At 57.7% G+C, this 19,317-nt stretch overlaps 1 protein-coding gene across 1 annotated transcript in view; it reads left to right on the forward strand.

Moving 5' to 3' along the window:
- MYO15A (myosin XVA) overlaps positions 1–14,859 on the forward strand; it is a gene marked incomplete at both ends in the record, with an annotated part of 47,824 nt that extends 32,965 nt beyond the window's left edge. Inside the window, 18 exons of the mRNA XM_080826602.1 lie at positions 258–369; positions 455–529; positions 958–1,136; positions 1,777–1,892; positions 2,164–2,236; positions 2,495–2,567; positions 2,805–2,878; positions 3,126–3,208; positions 5,044–5,174; positions 5,962–6,056; positions 6,239–6,316; positions 6,615–6,711; positions 7,890–8,050; positions 8,422–8,555; positions 10,045–10,178; positions 10,488–10,621; positions 11,840–11,980; positions 14,758–14,859. Of these exons, the coding sequence (XP_080682728.1) occupies positions 258–369; positions 455–529; positions 958–1,136; positions 1,777–1,892; positions 2,164–2,236; positions 2,495–2,567; positions 2,805–2,878; positions 3,126–3,208; positions 5,044–5,174; positions 5,962–6,056; positions 6,239–6,316; positions 6,615–6,711; positions 7,890–8,050; positions 8,422–8,555; positions 10,045–10,178; positions 10,488–10,621; positions 11,840–11,980; positions 14,758–14,859 (1,992 nt within the window). The remainder of the gene's footprint in view (positions 1–257; positions 370–454; positions 530–957; positions 1,137–1,776; positions 1,893–2,163; positions 2,237–2,494; positions 2,568–2,804; positions 2,879–3,125; positions 3,209–5,043; positions 5,175–5,961; positions 6,057–6,238; positions 6,317–6,614; positions 6,712–7,889; positions 8,051–8,421; positions 8,556–10,044; positions 10,179–10,487; positions 10,622–11,839; positions 11,981–14,757) is intronic.
- Positions 14,860–19,317: the final 4,458 nt, after the last annotated feature.

Below are 19,317 nucleotides of genomic sequence, written 5' to 3' on the forward strand. Positions count from 1 at the left end.
TTTGGAGAGGGGGGAATGGGTAAGGCCTGTACACGTCCTGACAGCCACCAGTGTCCCTCGGACTCTCAGCTCGAGCCCTTCATGGTTATGGGAACCCCTTCGACTTGCACAGCGTCCTTCCCTCTTGCACCCATGGAATGTTCACTTGCCCAGGAATCAGGGAGAAATACCTGCGGGAGAGAGGAGCCAGGGCGTGGCCCAGGCTTCTGGGAGGAGGGGGATGGGACCGCAGCCCCTCTCCCTGCCCCTCCACCCAGGATTCGGACTACGTGGTCGCGGTGAGAAACTTCCTGCCCGAAGATCCAGCGCTGCTGGCCTTCCACAAGGGCGACATCATCCACCTGCAGCCCCTAGAGCCTCCCCGAACAGGTCAGGGCCCTGGGACGCTGGGTACTGGAGGGGGAGGCCGGGCCAGGGGCCTCTGGGCCGGTGCTGACATCAGCTCGACCCCCAGGCTACAGTGCCGGCTGCGTTGTCCGCAAGAAGGTTGTGTACCTGGAGGAACTGCGGCGCAGAGGCCCCGACTTTGGTGGATACCCCCGGATCCCCCCATCTAGCCTCCAGGGCTCCCAAACCTGGAGACCCTAAACAGCTCCTCCTGGCTTCATGCGCTGGCATTGCGCAGGCTTGGTGGGGTTTCTCCTGCCCCACAGCTGTCCGGTCCGTTGGCAGCCCTCTAGCCCAGCCCTCTGTCTGCCTGTCGGGCTGAGGGGTCCCCTGTATGTGGCCTGGGTCTCTCTCTGCCCGAGGGTCTACAAGCACCGTGTCTTCTCATCCACCTCCGCTGAGGGAATGCCTTCCCTGTCCCTGTGTCTGCATCTGCAGATAGGCTCCAGGCAGGGCTCCCTCACAGACCCTGGGCCAGGGGCAGGAAGGAGCTCTCTTACCCCTTCAGGGGCCCCTTAATCCCAAGATGAGACCCTTCTGTTTGTCTCAGACCCCTTACCTGGCCCCTAGGCTGGAGGTTCGGGACCATCCACGGGCGCGTAGGCCGCTTCCCTTCGGAGCTGGTGCAGCCCGCGGCCGCCCCCGACTTCCTACAGTTGCCAGCTGAGCCGGGCAGGGGCCGGGCTGCAGCCGTGGCTGCTGCCGTGGCCTCCACAGCCGCTGCATGGGAGGTGGGCCGCAGGAGGGAGGTGAGACCGGCAGGGCTGGCCATGGGGCTGGAACAGCAGGGGGTGCTCAGCCTGATGGTGGAGGCGGAGGGGAGCCAGGTCAGCCAAGAGTGTGACCAGTTCCAGGATAGGAGAACCTGGTAGGGCTAGCCAGATGTGTGACCTAGGGGATGGGACCAGAGACAGCTGGAGGTGTGGCCAAATGGGGTTGGGGTGGTGGGGGTCAGCAGAAGGATTGTGATGAGGCCCCTGGAGGAGGACCAGCTTGGGGGGCCAGTAGGGGTGGGGCCGGCAAATGAGGCGGGGTTGGGTGTGTGGAATGGAGCTAGCGAGGGGTCGGGTGAGGTAAAACTAAGGAGTGAAGGACAAGGTCAGCCACAGCCAAGCAGCTGGGGAAGCTACCCCTAGGCTCAGATGGGGGGCGTGGCCAGGTGCCGCAGGGGGCGTGGCCAGGTGCAGCAGGGGGCGGGGTCAGCTGGGCCTGTGGAAAGTGGGGCCAGGAGAAGGGGGCCAGGACTACTGAATGGGGGTGGGTCTCGATGGGTGGAGGTTAGGGGTAGCCTGAGAGGCTCTGGACAGAGTCATCCTGGAGTTGGGTGTGGCAGCTATGAATGTGACCCCTGTGGCAGGACAGGACCTCTTAGCTCTGGGCCTCCTGCAGGGGCCCCCGGTCAGGGCTGGGTGCCCTGACGGTGCGGAGGACGGCCTGACTCTCCCCCCGTACTCGATGCTTGAGTTTGCCCAGAAGTATTTCCGAGACCCTCAGAGGAGACCCCAGTGAGTGGTGGCCCCACCCTTTATCCCCACTCTGAGGAAGATCCTTCTGGGGCTTCTTACAGCCATCCACGTGGGGGCACCCACTTGTGATGGGGGGGATGAGAAACCCCCCCAGATGTGAGGTCCGCCTGCAGCCTCCGCTTCTGGGAGCCTTCCTGCCTGGCCGACTGACGCGGGGTGGAGAACATCCTGGGTGGGAAGGGGATGTCGCCAGAGGCTCAGAGGCGAGACTAGTCAGCAGCGCCATCCCTGTAACCTATCTCCTGTGCAGGGATGGCCTCAGGCTCAAATCCAAGGAAGGTCGGGAATCCAGAACCTTGGAAGACATGCTCTGCTTCACCAAGGTGTCCAGCCCCGGGCCTGTTTCCCCATCTGTAAAATGGTGATGCAAGATTCCCCCTTCCAGGCCCCTCGGGAAAACAGTCTTGTCCTCAGTGGGCCCCCTCTCAGCTCTCAGCACCCCAGCCACCTGATTCCTCCCAGGGGCAGGATCTGTCCCCATTGCGGAGCAAGCCTGGTGCCTCTTCTGTGATGTGGACTCTCCTGTCGTGAGATGGGAGGCACTCCCTGGCCCTCACACAGCTCCCTTCCTCCCCTCACAGACCCCGCTCCAGGAATCTCTTATCGAGCTCAGTGACAGCAGCCTCAACAAGATGGCCACTGACATGTTCCTAGGTGTGTGGGTGGGATGGAACCGTGGCCAGGCCCCCGGGACCAGCTGGGATCCAGCACCCCATGACCCTACCTATCCCACCCCTCTGGTCTTGAGTCTTCCCCCTCCCCTCAACTCAGACCTGGGGCCCCATTAAACCCCCAGCTGCCTCCCGGGGATGGACCCAACCTTGGGGTGCCCTGGTGGGGAGCGGGCAGCTAGGTGTCTGCTGGCCTGAGTGGGTCAAGTCTTTCCTATAGCTGTGATGAGGTTCATGGGCGATGCTCCGTTGAAAGGCCAGAGTGAACTGGACGTGCTTTACACCCTCCTGAAGGTCAGTCTGGCAGATTCTCCAGATGCTCCCTTTCTGGCTTGTGTGGCTCAGTTTCCCCAACTGTCACCCAAAGTTGCAGGACTTTGGGCGGAGGGGAAGCCCAAAGAGGAGTGCATCCTGCAGGGGGGGAGGGGGCTGGGGAAAGGACACCAGGCCTTTCTCCAAGCACACACCCTGTTCTTTTGTAACTGGTGTGTGGCACGGGTCCTGGTCTGGCCTTGCCATGTAATGGCCTGCCCTCCTTCAGCTGTGTGGGGACCATGAAGTCATGCGGGACGAGTGTTACTGCCAAGTTGTGAAGCAGATCACAGACAACACCAGCACCAAGCCGTGAGTGAGCTGGGCCTTTCGCTCTGTGCCCACGCTGGGTCCTCGCTCTCACCCCCCACCCAGATCTTCCCTCCTAATTCTCTTCCCCTCATGCTCTTCCTCACCCAATGGATAGAGTACACATATTTGGAATTGTTTGATCTGGGACAAGCTGCTGCTGCTCTCTCAGCCTCATTTTCCTCATCTGTAAAATGGCATTGATCGTGTGATAAATCCAGGATCTTGGTTGCAAGTGACAGAAACCCAGTTCAAGATGGTTTAACCAAAAGAGGATTCAGGTGACTGAAAAGCCCACGTATGGCTTCAGGCGTGGCTGGATCCAGGTGTCATTGGGAACAGGCTTTCTCTAGAGTCTAGCCCTGCTGCTCTCCGTGTTGATAGCATTCTTTTTTTTTTTTTAAATATTTCGTTTGTTTATTTGACACAGAGAGAGATCACAAGCAGGCAGAGAGGCAGGCAGAGAGAGAGGGGGAAGCAGGCTCCCCGCCGAGCAGAGAGCCTGATGCGGGACTCGATCCCAGGACCCCGAGATCATGACCCGAGCTGAAGGCAGAGGCCCAACCCACTGAGCCACCCAGGTGCCCTGTTGATAGCATTCTTAAGTAACATCTCCCATCCACTGGCAAGGTACCAGCTCTGGGGGCACCTGGGTGGCTCAGTGGGTTAAGCCTCTGCCTTTGGCTCAGGTCATGATCCCAGGGTCCTGGGATTGAGCCCCGCATCGGGCTCTCTGCTTAGCGGGGGGTCTGCTTTCTCCTCTCTCTGCCTGCCTCTCTGCCTACTTGTGATCTCTGTCAAATAAATAAAATTAAAAAAAAAAAAAAGATACCAGCTCTGGGAAGACATTTCCCAGTTTAGTAATCTTAGGGAAAGCCAAATTAACCCAAGATTGTAGCAAAAATTCCCAAATCTAGTCGTTTTGGCTTCAGTTAGTCCCGTGCCCATCCCAGAACCAACCACAATGGCTAGAGAATACCGAGCTTTGACTGGCTAGAACTGGGTCAGATTTTTGTCCCTCACCCAGTCACTGGATCCAAAGGAAGGTTGAACTCTGATTGGCCAGACCAGGATCAACAAACCATCCCTAAACCAATCACTGTGGCCAGGCAGCTACAGTGTTCTAGTTCTAGGTCAGACCTGGCTCCCATGTCTGTCACCAAACCACGGTGAACTGGGGAGGAGAAGGTGCTTTCTTAAAGGAAGCCCAAGTGCTGGCCACAGGCCCCAGTAGGCCCCACAAATGAAACCTCGCCTGTGGGGCGGTGGGAAGGTGAATGTGTCTTACATGGGACCGGCACAGAGCAAGTGGCCAGCGTGGGATGCTCTTGTTACCACCAAATCCACCCTCCTGTCCCCATCTGGTCTACTCCCCCACTTGCTCTCTACCCCCCCAGGAGTTTTAGAAGCACTCAGCATATCCTCCTGCCCTTTCCCATCCCCTGGCCCTCCCTGCCTTTCCCTGTGCCCAGCCCCAGCATATTCCTCTCGCCCTCCTTCAAGGCCCTCCACCCAGGAGCCTCCCCAGAGAGATTACACCCAGAGAATACTTGTGGGTTTTTTGTTTTTGTTTGTTTGTTTGTTTTGTGCACGTCTGGCTTGTCCTGTCACAGGCCTTATTTCCTTCTTTCCCTGTCTCCCACCTTGTCTTCCCAAGCACACTGTACCGTCTGCATGGCTCTGGGGCCCTCCCGCCCTCTCTCCCTGGCTGGGGAGCACCGTCAGCCAACAAGCTGCATGAGAGCCGGAGACTTCCAGCCCCATCCCTGGAGTTTCCCGGCATGGCCCTCTGGGGCCGCGGCCAGCTGTGATGCGGCCCTGTGTGCGTGTCCCCACAGGGACAGCTGCCAGCGAGGCTGGAGGTTGCTGTACATCGTGGCTGCCTACCACAGCTGCTCCCAGGTCCTCCAACCACACCTCGTTCGCTTCCTCCAGGACGTGAGCCGGACTCCAGGCCTGCCCTTCCAAGGTGAGGGGCCAGTGAGTGGCGACCTTGGGTAGTGAGCGCATGGCAGGGATTTCTAGGTGGGCCAAATGGCGGGAGCAAAGGCCCGGAGGTGGCACTGTGTGGCATGCGGGAGAAAGAAGGGGGTAGCAAGGGCCTGGAGCACTGGGTGAGGCCCTGCTTCTCTCTCGGCCATTGAGAATCCCCAAGGGTCTTGAGTGGGTCTGCGCAGGGGTGAGACCCAGCTGGTGGCAGGGTCTCAGCCTTTCCTCCCTTGGAGACTGGAGGAAAGGGGCTGGCCCTCAGCCTCACCCCTACCCTTGTTTCCAGAGCAACCCCTGGGTTCCCTCTAAGAAAAAGGTCATCATGGCAGTCATGAAGGACCTCACTTTGTCCGCCCCCCGAGTCCTCCTCTTTCATTCGGTTAACATTCCCAGAGAAACAGACGGTGGTGTCTTCTGCACCCAGCTCTGGGTGAGGGAGGGGGGTTGGCAAGGGGTTCCCAGCTGACAGGGGAACATACCCCCCTGGCAACAGCGGAGGTGACAGCTGTTTCCAAGGCCCATAAGTAGCTGGGGGACCGTGGGCTAGACAAAAGGCTTTAACCACATGGGCCATGAGTTCGAATGCAGCTCTTGGCTTTGGGCAAATCCCTGCCCCTCTCGGGACTGTTTCCTCAGCTACCACCACATTGGGGAGTAGATACCCCGTAGATTGTGGAGAGAAACCAGTAGGCTGGTGCTGGTGGCCGGAAGAGCCTCTTTCTTGCACTGCCTACCCTGGGCAAGGCCTTGACTCTCTGTCTCCTCAGGGATTGCCAAGGCATGTGAGCAGAATCTTCAGAAAACCTTGCACTCTGGTGGCCGCGTGGAGCTCCCCAGCAGCATGGAGCTTCGGGCCATGTTGGTGAGCGTCAGGTGGGGTCAGAAGGAGCAGGGGGGAAGCAGGAGCCCAGCCCAGAGACGCCGTGGGCACTCAGGCCTCGCCCGTCCAGAGCCCCTTGGTTCGGGCACTTCTGTGGCCGGGGACAATGGCTGGCCCAGATCCCAGGACCCGGCCTCTCTTGTCTCCTCCCCTCTCTGTTCCAGGCAGGCCGCAGTTCCAAGAGGCAGCTCTTTCTTCTCCCCGGAGGCCTTGAACGCCACCTCAAAATCAAAACATGCACCGTACGTGAGGGAATGTTTCTGGCAGGCAGAGGCAGGAGGGTGGTGGGGGGGGGTGCCCTAGGGTGCTGAGCCCCACAGGGCAGGACTTACAACGTCTCAGGGAAGCAGACCAAGTCTCCGAGAAAGAATTTGAACTCCAGAAGCTGTGCTCCTTCCCTGCATGAGGCCGATTCTCAGAGGACCTTTCACGACCCTGCAGAGGGCCCGAGGAACTCTGTGGTTGGCCTTGCAGGGCCTGGGCCACCGGGAGGACAGGGGTCAGCTCAGCTGGCCTGGCCTCACCCTTCCCTCCCTCCAGGTGGCCCTGGACGTGGTGGAAGAGATCTGTGCCGAGATGGCTCTGACCCGCCCCGAGGCCTTCAGCGAGTACGTCATCTTTGTCGTCACCAACCGAGGTGAGGGGCCAGGGGGACTGGGGATGCGGGGCCCAGCCCTTAAGTCCCAGGTCAGATGCCACTTCTTCCGGGAAGCCCGGGCTGCCGTGCCTAAGAACTCTTCTGTGCGCCGAGCACCCCAGCTCTGGACGTTGGTTTTGCCTACCAGACTGGAAGTTCATGGAGGACAGTGGCCTGCTCGGCGGGAGCCCATGGGCCCTGCCTTCAAGGAGCTCACATCCTGGGACGTTGCCTTGAGTGGACCCTGGCTTCTAGAGCCTGCCACGCATGCATTGCTTCCTGTCTCTCAGGCAGTAGCAGCGGTCTCCCCCAGCCCTTCTCACGCGGCCCAAAGCCCCTTCTGTCTGCTGCCCACTCTGGACCGTGGTCTTGCCTCCTGCCACCCTGGGGTTGGCGCCAGCCTCCTGCCCCTAACTCTAGTGGCTGCTGGCTGGGTTCTGAACTGTGTGTCCTCAGCCCTGCCCGCCCGGGTCCAGCTAAGACAGGGGGCCGGGGATGGTGGTCACAAAATGGTCCTCATAACGGACATGTATGGACCGGATACGGTGTTCCAGGCACAGTTCAAAACATTTTAATTGTAAAAACTCCTGGAGGGGGTCCATTGTTCAGTGGAGGTTAAGGGGTTTCCTGAGGGTCACACCCTGGGCAGTCTAGCCTCAAGAGTCTGGGTTTTATCATCACGCCATACCTCCTCTTTGGTAAAATGTTACTGAAGACCTGGGATGGGCAGCAGAAAGGTTCATGCGAGAAGGAAGAGCTTAACCCTCCCTCACAGACTCAGACCACCCCCATTGCCAGGCCCCCATCTTCCCCACCCCCCACCCATACCAGGAGCCACTCCAGGCAAGGGGGTCTCCCCTGAAGGAGTTCTGTAGGAAGGCACTCATGGGTCTCACGCCCTGGGGCCTGTGGTACTTCTCCGGGTCCCCAGCCTCCTCCGGAAGGGGGCTGGGCTTCCTCTAGCCATGACCCAAGGCACTTTCCGAGACCTTGGTGGGCTGTAGCTTGGAAGCTTGGATTGGAATGATTCCCACCTCTGCTCATCAGCATTCCGCAGGCACGGGGTACCGTGTTCCATACACGTGCTCCCCTTCAGGGAGGACCCAAGTCCTGGAGCAGGGAGGGGCCCTGCCCGGGCTCTGCATGTCTGCTCTGCAGCCACCCCTGTGTCTCCACAGGCCAGCACGTGTGTCCGCTCAGCCGCTGTGCGTACATCCTAGACGTGGCCTCGGAGATGGAGCCCGTGGATGGGGGCTACATGCTGTGGTTCCGGCGTGTGCTCTGGGATCAGCCCCTCAAGTTCGAGAATGAGCTCTACGTGACCATGCACTACAACCAGGTCAGCACATGGGCTCTGGAACCTTCCACGCTTGCCTGTGTGAAGTCGGACTCCACAGCCTTGGCACCGGAGGCCTTCCCGGCTATAGTGACTCTGGCGCAGGCTCTGTTTTCCGAAACCCCGGCCCACTGGTTGTTCCTGAATGCCGCGACGCGGATGTCCACAACACTCTTCCCCCGCCACTGTGGGGACTCCCATGTGGGCTTCCGGGCCATGGCCCTCCCCACTCACCTTCTTGTACCTCTCATCGTTCCCCAGAGCCCAGGAGGGTAGCCAGCCTCCCCAGCCCAGAAGTAAGCGGGACTGGAACTATTGCAGTCGCATGCTATGGGGCGGCCTGCAGCCCCTCATCGGAATTCTCAACCCCACAGGTCCTGCCCGACTACCTGAAGGGCCTCTTCAGCAGCGTGCCAGCCGGCCGGCCCAGTGAGCAGCAGCTGCAGCAGGTGTCCAAGCTGGCCTTGCTACAGCACCGGGCCAAGGGCCACTCCCATCTGCCCAGCGTGTGAGCACCTGCCACCTGTCAGCCCCCCTCCCCACCCCCACCCCCAGAGCTGGCCCTCCCAGGCCCCAGCGCTCTGCTCCTGCACCCGTATCTGCCAAGCTGGCTGGGAAGCGGAGAGCAGTCCTGGCCCTGGGGCAGAAATGTTCGCTGCAGTACCGCAACCCCAACCCCCCACGATAGGAGATCCCTTAAATAAATTCTGGGTGTCAGGCAGCCTTTAAACTGAGCTCCCCAAAGAGGTCATCCTAAGACTTTCGGCCTCAGAACATTTTTACTCTCTTAAACATAGAACCCCAAGGAACTTTTGTTTATGTGGGTCGTACTTACCGTACTAAAAACTGAAATTGAGAACCGCCTTAAAATATGCGTGGCTTGAAAAATAAGGATAATGTATTACACATTAATATAAATAACCATATAATAATTGTAGTTCTAAAAACATGTCAGAAGCATTTGTAACTCAAGCAGCAGAAATTAATGTTACGTGCTAATGGAAACAACTTTTTTTTTTTTAAAAGATTTTATTTATTTATTTGACAGACAGAGATCACAAGTAGGCAGAGAGGCAGGCAGAGAGAGAGGGAAGCAGGCTCCCTGCTAAGCAGAGAGCCTGATGTGGGGGCTCCATCCCAGGACCCTGGGATCATATGACCTGAGCAGAAGGCAGAGGTTTAACCCACTGAGCCACCCAGGCGCCCCTGCAAACAACTTCTAAAAACCAACTGTGTTTCCCCAAAAAGATCTAGTGAGGAGAGTGGCACTGGTTTACATTTTGCACATCTCTTTACCAACTGGCATAACAGAACACAGCTGGGTTCTCAGATGTGCTTCTGCGGGTTGGTGAGCTGGGATCTCACAGGTCATGGGGCCTGTGGCAAATTCCACTTGTGAGAGAACCCGAGGGGAAAAGTCCAACTAACATCTTAGCTCTTCAGATGTTATCAGGGAAATGGCTTTGACCTCCCAGGCCCTCAGCCACACCCTGAGAAGCCCTGGTATGAATAATAGTAAGATAACATAGCTATGCTATATGTATTTCCAGGAGCTCGTAATATGGTAAGAACTCCGAATGTAAGGCTCTTTTTATATTCTATTTTTAAGGAAAAGGTCAAGGAAGGATGGACAGCTATGATCCCAGTATTGGGGGGAGAAATCACTGAGTTTTACTTTTTGGAAGGTACTTAACATGCATCATCTCAGCTAATCTTTATTTCCCCCCTAATAGACGAGGAAACTAAGGCCCGCAGAGGTTACAGGGCTTACCGAAGCTTACCCAACTAATAGGTGGGGGAACCAGGATCCAAACAGAAGGGACTGGAGTAGGGGGTCTGTTGGCCCAACGGGTCCAGCCTGGAGCCCCACGCTTCTCTGCTCCACGCTCTGATCACATCCGTTTGGCCTAACACCTGCCGTGCAGGGAGGATGGCAGAGACCGAGTGCGGAGCCTATGACGCTGGGCGCTCAGGACCATCCTTCCTTCCACATGCAGGCGAGAGATGCAGGACTACATCCCGGCCCAGCTCTACCGCTCCCTGGCCGGCTCCGCCTGGCTCGGCCTGCTGGGCCAGCACCGGCAGCAGACACAGGCACTCAGCCCCCACCAGGCCCGGGCCCAGTTTCTGGGTAAGAGTCTGCAGCTGGGGTAGATAAGCAAAGGGCACCCCACTGAGGAAGGGGTTCTGGAGGCAGGGGGAGGGGGCACTTTTTTCTTTGCACAAAGGCATTTTCGGTGCTAGCAGAGCTGAGCACCTGCCTGGAGAGGACACCTTTCCAAGAAGTTCACCAAGGCACCACTGAGGCTCTGGGCGGCTGTGGGCAGATGTGGGGGCTGGAGAGAAGGAGGAGCCTTGGGGTGAGGACACAGATGCTGGGCGCAGCGGAGGGAGGACACAGGCAGCAGGCTGACCGACCACCCCCCTCTCCCCTCCCCAGGCCTCATCAGCGCCCTACCCATGTTCGGCTCCTCCTTCTTCTTCGTCCAGAGCTGCAGCAACGCCACGGTACCAGCCCCCTGCATCCTCGCCGTCAACCAGAATGGCCTCAACTTCCTCAGCACCGAGACCCACGTGAGTGGCCTGAGCCTGGCCCCCGCCCCCTGTCCTCCGAGCGCACTCCCTGGGGTGGGGGACGCTGAGCTGGGCAGTGGTGGAAGCCAGCCCCAACACACCACAGGCCCGCTCTGAGCCTCACCCGCTCTGAGCCTCACATGCCCATCCGGAACATGGGTATGATAGCAGAACCCAGCCCACGGGCCGTCGTGAAGGTCAGCGCGGTGGGCGCTCACATAACTAGCACACAGGTCTGCCCCGCCTGCCTGAGCAGCCGCAGATGCTGATTTCTCGAGGGTCTGGAGGCCCGAAGCCAGAGAGCAAGGACCTGGTGGGGTTCATTTTCCCTGAGGCCTCTCTCCTTGGCCTGTAGATGGCCGCCGGCCCCCTGGGTCCTCACGTGGACTTTCCTCGGAGTGCACATCCTTGGTGTCATCCACACATCCAAGTTCCCTCTTCTTCTAAGGACAAGGGTTGGATTTGAACTACACCCACCCGCCCCGACGAAGGTCTCATTTCAACTTCGTTCCCTCTTTCAAGGCCTTGTCTCCAAATACAGTCGCAGTCTGAGGGACGGGGCCTTAGGACTTTATTGGAGGTGATCTAGGAGATGCTGGAATGAGGAAGTGAGACCAGGAAGGGACAGTCTCAGGCACCTTGGAAACACACCTTCTGGAAGGGTGTGTGAGCAGCCAGTGGGAACTGGCGCTCAGTGGTGAGGGAGAGGGGGCGGGGCTTGAGACAGCCTGGGACACACCCCTGGAAGGATGTTCTGGGGGCGAGAGAGCTGGGGTGTCTATGCACCTTGTCACCTCCTGTCACTAATCATGGCATTAACTCCCATTGCCCTGGCTTTCCATGCATGGGCTTAGGGTTTGCTTCTGGGGGTGGAAAGAAACCTCCAGGCAGAGAGGAGCAGACGTTAAGAGGCAGCTTGGATGGGAAGGTCAGGGCACCGCTGGCTTCTACCGCACCCCCGGATCCCAAGCATTCAGAACAGGGCCCAGCACCGTGGAGATGGGTGCGTCCTATTTGTAGAATCAGTTTCACAGGCGAGGAAACCGAAGTCCAGAGAGGTAAAGTGACTTGCCTCACGTCACACAGCAAGTCGCTGGGGAACTGGTACTCCAGCCCCCCCCCCCCGGGGGGGGGTCCTGCCTCCTGCTGATCTGATCTGCAGGGGAGAGGTAAGGGTGGGTCCCACCCACAGGCCTGTCTCCTCCCCTCTCCCTCCAGGAGCTGATGGTGAAATTCCCCCTGAAGGAGATCCAGTCAACTCGAACCCAGCGACCCACAGCCAGCTCCAGCTACCCCTACGTGGAGATCGCACTGGGGGATGTGGCTGCCCAGCGCACCATGCAGCTGCAGCTAGAGCAGGTGGGCCCAGCCCTGGCCCCAGGCCTCAGCCTCCAACCCAGCCCCTCCCTCATTAGTTTCACCCACCAGGCTCTCTGCCAGGCCTGGCTCCATGGTAGGTCAGGTCCTGGCCATACCTCCCGGGAGCAACCAGCCGGGTGCTGGGCATAGAGCTAACCCAACTAACCCAACCAAGCACAGAACTGTGGGTCATTAGGGTAGTCTGGCAATGAAGCATCTCGGTGGTGGGCTCATGGGAAAGGGCCAGGTTATTTGTAGAAGATTGAAGAGTTTGATGGGGCACTGGGGAGACACAGCTGGCCCAGGGGAGGTCTTAAAAGTCCTTAAATGTCAAGATAAGACTCTGGGGCATTCCGAGAGCACTAGGGAGCCACAGAAGGTTGGTGAGAGGGCAGGGACACAGGAAGTCTGAGGAAGCTCACCTGGACTGAGGCTTGGAAGATGGATGGTGAGGTCTGGGGTTGAGGGTAGAAAGGGTGTGTTCCCATGTGACAGGGAAACAGGTCCACCTGTCCTGTACCTTCCCATATCTGGAGCAACTGTGGCGGCTTCTTAAAAGGCATCTCTAGACTCCTTTCCAAGTCTCACATCCCTGGCGTAAGAGTTCTCACCCCCTGGAGAGAGAGTATTGAGGGCCAGGGAAGGTCTGGGACCTGGGCTAGGGCCATGCATGTCTGCGCGTCCAGGCTTCCACACCCCCTCAAGATCTGGGCCTACGACCACCCCCCACACCAGGGCCTCCCTTGGAGGGGCTGACCTCCCAGTGCAAGACGGAGGGACTCCCACCACCCTGGCCCTGCCTCTGAGGGACACAACAGAGCCCTCCATGTACCCCTTGCAGAGCCTGCAACTCAGGACCAAGCCCCCTGTTCTGCTTCCCACCACACCCGAGTCCCGCTCCTGCCAAGCTCACCCCCAGTCCTGGCCTTACTTTCTGACCTGGCCTGCTTCCCAGAACCTTTCTTTCTGAGCTCACACCACAGCGAACTTACCTTCCACATCTTTCTGGCCTCCTTTTCTGCTGTCCCCTCCCTGGATGATGTCTAAGTATTGCTGAGTCTGAACCCCTCACCCCTTCTGGCCCTGAGGCTACCATCTGTGCTGTGACAGCCCCCGTATTTCTGGCTCCTGCCCTCACCCCTCATCATCTCCCCTGGAGACCAACAGCACTTACCTCAGAACCCTCCTAGGCTCTCGGGCCCTAAATCAGGGGCCCATTCCATCCCTCTTGCCTCCTCTCTCTACCTTTCTGGCCTCTGCTCTCACCCCCCTCCCCTCTGCGCACAGCCCTGGCCTCTTCCAGCTCCCTGATGCCAAGCTTGCCCTTGCCTCTCTGCCCCAGACCCTTTGCACTCACTGTCCCGTCTACCTGCAGTGCTCTTCCCTGGTTCAAAGAAGCGTCGCTTCTTTCCAGAAGCTTTCCCTGACTCTCCTCCTGGATGTGCTACTGTCTTCACCTTGGCAGACCTCCCTATGGCGTGTAGATCCGTCACTTGTTTACATATTGTCTGTCTCCCCCACCAGAACACCAGCCCCCAGAGGCCAGCGCTGTGTCTGTTTTGTCCACATTGGGTCCATAGCACAGCCATGCTCACTAAGTGGCTGGTACTATGGATGGTTGGATGGGGCCTTTTTGGCTTCTCCATTTCCTTGCAGACCTCCAACACTTTATGCTGCTGCCTCAGCCTCTGGCACGTTTGACTGAGGGGGTGGGGTGTGTTCATTCAGCACATAACCACGGAACATCTCTATGTAGCAGGCTCTGTACCGGCTAGAGGGATCCCCTCAGCCCTTGCCCCCACCGAGCCCTGAGTCAAAGAATCTCTCCAGCAGACCCCATGATCAGTGCTAAGGATGATGTAGCTGAGCTATCTGGGATATAATCAGCGAGGGCTTCCAAGAGGAGGTGATACTGAGTATGGCGGCAGTGCAGCCGACAGACCTAGGTCCCTGCCTCGTGCACCTCTGACAGGCTGCATGAGGGGATCTCAAGGCACCTCCACTTCTTACTGAACTTCAGTTTCCACACTTGTCAAGTAGGGCCACGGCTCCGGGGAGGCCTCGCATGCGGCACGTGGGTGGGAGGGCTGGCTGGAGAATTGGCTGGCACGGTGTGGACCAGAAGGGGTAAGGTGCTGGAAGCTTTCAGGACGGTGCCTGGCACATAGTCAGCTCAGTCAGCATCCTTTCTCTTTACCTCTGTCAGAGCAGCTCCCGTGGCCCCTCGGAGATCCCTGTGGGGCTGCCGCCGCCGCCGCCCGTGGTCTGAGAACCACGCTCAGGTGGATTTTCCACACTTCTCTGCCGCCTCTTCCTCCCCACCCCATCTGGGAGCCCTGAGGCTGGCCCACAGCTTATTCTCGGCCCTGGGTGCCAGGTGGTAACCATGGCAACACATCGGTAGACGCTGACCACTCATCTACTAGACTAATATTTTTTCCATGCAAAGGGTTTACATGCAACAAAACCTAAGGGAATTCTCCCTGCAGCCCCGTGAGGCAGGCCCTGGGAAACTGAGATCCTACTGATGAGGCCGCTGAGGCTCTGAGAGGTGAAGTCACCAGCCCTAGGTCACACTGGTCACAGTGCAGCAAAGCTGGCAGATGCACTAGGTCTCCTGCTTACTGACCCCTTTCAGCCTGGAGGTGGGGACAAGGGTGGGACCTGCCAGTACTCTCCCAACCACACCTCACCCCAAGGTGAGAGCTGGGGAAGTATTGCTGGGTGCGGGACTCTTTTTTTTTTTGGGTGCAGGACTCTTACTGTCTCTTCTGCAGGGCCTGGAGCTGTGTCGGGTAGTGGCTGTGCACGTGGAGAACCTGCTCAGTGCCCGGGAGAAGCGGCTCACGCTGCCCCCCAGTGAGATTACACTACTTTGATCCAGCCCCCAGCCCTCCCGCTGCCCTCTGCCAGAAGGCTTGCTGTGTGGCCCCAGGGAAGTTACTGGGCCTCTGTGGGCCAGTGACCCCTGGAAGGGGCCAGACCCTTGGTGCAGAGACCAAGGTTGGGTAGGACGAATGACCTAAATCCCTGGGAATGAATACAAGAAGACAGATCCACAACTGGGATGGAGTTGCAGTGTGCAAACTTGGGTCAGATAACAGGAAGAACTTCCAAAGACTGGCCCATGGGGACTGGAGTCACATACCCTGTATGGGCCCGGCCCCGACTCACCCCTGTGGCAGAGAAGCCCCACACCAATGGCCTAGTCAAACTGGACTGTGAATTTGGTTTACCGCAGGTCTGATTTTTTTTTTTTTAAGATTTTATTTATTTGACAGACAGAGATCACAAGTAGGCAGAGAGGCAGGCAGAGAGAGGAAGGGAAGCAGGCTCCCTGCTCAGCAGAGAGCCCGATGCGGGGCTCGATCCCAGGACCCTGGGATGATGACCTGAGCCGAAGGCAGAGGCTTAACCCACTGAGCCACCCAGGCGCCCCAGGTCTGATGTTTAAGTCTGCCCCAGCCCCACATCTCAGCCCCTCACATGTCCTCCTTGAGTGCTCCCCGCACTGCTGGTCAGCTGGGATTTGGGACCCTTGGTCATGTCTGTGCACTAAAAGATGTGCCTGGCAGCCATTCCTCCCCCCCAACGCAGTTGCTGAGTAGCTGGGAAAGCAGTCTAAGGGAGGAGGCAGGAACTGGAGGCCCAGCTGGGCCCCTGACTCACTGCCCGTGAATACAGCTTCTAGCAGACCCCTGTCCCCCAACTCCACACTCCTTAGGTGGCCCTGACCCCAGGCCCCCATCACTGGATGGCTTATGCAAGGTTTGAGCAGGGTATAGTGGTGGGAGAGAGAAGTTTCACATCAGAGTCTGGGGAGGAAGAAGTCTGGGAAAGGCTTCCTTAGAGAATGGAACATTGGGGTTGTGTTTTGAAGGATGGGTAGACGTTTGCTAGGAATAGATGAAGGGAAGGGGAATGAACGTTCCAAACAGAGAAAACAGTGTTCGTTCCCGACTGTTACCCCCCAGAGCCTAGGACAATGCCTATCACAGAGTGGGCGCTTAAGCGTTTGTTACACGGATGAAAGAATAAATAAATGTTGATGGAAAGTGTTGGTGCTTTGGGGAACTTGGGGAGGACAGAAGCACTAGGCGTGTGAGAAGGCGGCTGGATAGCTATGTGAGGGCATAAGTAGCTGGAGCCATGGTGCCTGAGGACCAATGTATTTACTCATTCAGTACATATTAAGCACCTACTGTGTACTTGGCAAATGCCAAGCCCTGGGACTTGCTCACAGTGAAATGGCTATAAACCATGATAAGGTCTGTGAGTGGGACTTAGGTGAGGAGGAGAGGGAACAGTATGTGGACATTGGAAGACTTGAGACCGAAGAGGCCAGCGTGGGTGGATGGAGTCAGGCTTGCAGGCTATGCTAAGGATTTAGGATTTCATCCCAAGAGTGATGAGGAGCCTTCAAGGTTTTCCGGTGGGAGAGGGGGTAATCTGCTCAGATCAGACTTTGAAGAGGTCATTCCGACCACAGAGCAGAGAGAACGTAAGAGCCAGGGAGACCAAAGTGGGGGCTGCTGTTGTGTCAGCCAGGAAACCCTGTGGTGTGGACACTGGTGGTGGTGACAGGCGAGGAGAAGTTGGTAACTCAAGGAGATCAGTCAGGCTGTCCTGAGACAGGGAAGGTCAAGGAAGAGCCCTTCATACGCCACGGGGCTGTCCCATTAGTAGCACTGTCGGGCTGGTTTCCCCCAAAGCCAGTCCAGCGCATGTAGCTGATTTGGGAGGTGAGGGAAGTGGAAAGGGAGTCGGAAAGAGTGCGTTATCCATCAGGCTACCCCTGCTGCAGTTACTCTGCCCAGGTGAGAGGTGAGAGGCCTTCTGGGTGTCAGAATCCAGGTGGGCCATGGGAACATGGCCCCTTGGAAGTGGCTCCTTGAGGTTGAGCAGCCCTGCTAATGCGCATGGAACCGAGAGGAGCCTTCCAGCCCACCCCTGGCCGGGCTGCAGATCTGAGCTGGAAAGGTGACTGAAGGCTAAGTTTTGGGGGTAGTTTGCTACACATAGCTTTGGACAACCCAAACACCAGAGCTTTGGGGATTTCAGGACTTATCAATTCAAGCCCTTGTAAAAGGAGGTCACAATCCCCACAAGGCAGAGAGGAGAGTCAGGAGTGACAGGAGAGTCAGACACTACTGTGTCCCTCAGGCACCGTAGGGGTATGACACTGGGCCCTTCTACCTGGGCCACACCCTAGAAAGGAACTCCAGGTACTTGTGGGGAGATCCAGAGCAGAAGGAACCAAGCCTTAGGGTTCCCAGCCGAGCGTGTGGTGAGAACCATACAGGAGAAAGGTTTAGGTGGCCCGGGAGCCCAAGACAGTCAACTGGTACAGGCTTGAGGTACCAGATGGGTGTGGCAGGAGGCACCATATTTGGGCACCGAAAAGTAACCAGAAGGACTTCATTGCATCCCCTGTGTGGGACAAGTGGCTAGACTTTGCAGGTTTGGGTGTTCACATACTCTCCTTGCTGGTTCCCCTTGCCTGGGGGTGCCACCTGCTGCCCAGAACCCACAAGCCTATTAAGAGAATCTTCGCTGTGGAGCCAGAGGACTGTGTTCAAATTCCACATTTCCTGATTAGCTGTGTAGCCTTTTGCAAGCCCCTTGCCCCTTCTGAGCCTCTGCTTCCTTCTTTGTAAACGGGAAGCACTGACAGAGGTGTTAGAGCAAATATTTCCTAAGGGGTCATCATTATGTCCAGCATAGAATACAAATGCATGTCCAGGGTGGGGGTGGGGAAGACATTTTTTCCTTTAAAAAGCTAATTCTTACCAAGTTTTTACTCTGCACCAGGAATTTTACATACACTGATGCACTTAACCCTCAAAATAACCCCAGTGAGGTGGGTACTATTATCACTGTTTCATATATGGGAAAACTGAGGCCCACAGAGATGAAGCAGGTAACCACTAAGTGGTCTAGGCAAGATTCGAACACAGGCAGGCTGGCTCCAGAGTCGGTGGCTGTCTCTCACTGAGGCTCAGCGAAGGGAGGGCCCTGGCTCCAGAAGAATCAGAAAGGAGCACATGGACGCTTACGATGAGGGGTCTGGGATGGGAGGGGTCGTTGAGACCCAGAGAAGAGGTGATCCTCATCCTTGGCTGGGTGAGAGGAGCTGGGCTCCGCAGAGGAGTCTCTGGGTTTTCTTATGACTGTGCGATGGTGACCTCCCTGTCAAGCAGGTGTGTGGGCAGAATCCAGTGCCCCCCACCCCCATGTTAGAGGGCAGTTTAGAGGTGGGGGGCTGCTGGGTTCTGAAGGGCCTGAGCCACCACAGGCCAATTGCTCATTATGCAGGCAAGGGGTCCCTGCCCATGTGTTCACACAGCATGGCCCAGGCATGACTGAAACGGGAGCTCCGGATGCCTGACTACAGCCTTGCCCACTGGCCACCTTCTCACAACCTGCAGCTGCCTTCCTACCACCACCACCATCAGCGCCCCCACTAGGCTGTGTCAGAAAGGGGCAGGAGCCAAAATTACTATGGGCTTCGGGCGTGCCCCATTTTCTGCTGCACCTGCTGCATCTTAGGAAGGAAGGTGGCCCAGCAGGGAGCTTGGGGACAGTACTAGAGTCCCAGCCAGGTGTCCAGGATTCCCCATCTCACAGGCCCCGCCGGCCTAGGCTTGCCCGGCAACAACACAACGCACATTTCCCAACAGCGACGGGCAGGCCCTTCAGTTTGGAAACAGACCCTGACTACAGCTGTGCAGGCCCCTCTGCTTAACATACATGACCTTGTTTAGTTCTCACAACTACCAAATGAGGGGGTACTAAGGTTATGCCATTTTACACACCAGTAGACTGAGGTTCAGAGGGTAAGTCACGGCCAGGGGTCAGAAAGCCCATCAGCCCGTCCAAGACTCAAACCTCTGTCAGTCTGGTGCTTTGGCAAGTTGGGGGGCTGGGTGGGTGGTGGTGGGCGGCGGTGGGCGGCCGTGGAGAGGATGCAGACACGCACGTGGGCTGGGAGCAAAATGGCCAGGGAGGTGAGGCTGAAGGCAGATGCCGAGGCCAAATCACGAAACCAAAGATGCATCTCATTTCAGTGTGTGTCTGGGAAGGCTGCTAGGGGGGTGAGCTGAGGCTCAAAAAAATCAACGTGAAGGAGATGGGTGGAAAGGAACTGGCATTTCAGGAGGAAGAAACAGCTTGGGCGAAGGCCAGGAGGTGTGACAGAGTTTGTCTGAGCGAGGCTAGCGCTCAGAGTTCGCGGGGAGGGTAGAGGGGGCGAGGCCCGAAAGGTCTCAAACGAAGGCTTGGTACGCCAAGCAAAAGAGGTGAACTCGATCCCGGGAGCCACGGGAGGTTTTCGAGAA

Source organism: Martes martes (assembly GCF_963455335.1).
Source record: "Martes martes genome assembly, chromosome: 16".
In the NCBI taxonomy this organism is placed as follows: Eukaryota; Metazoa; Chordata; class Mammalia; order Carnivora; family Mustelidae; genus Martes; species Martes martes.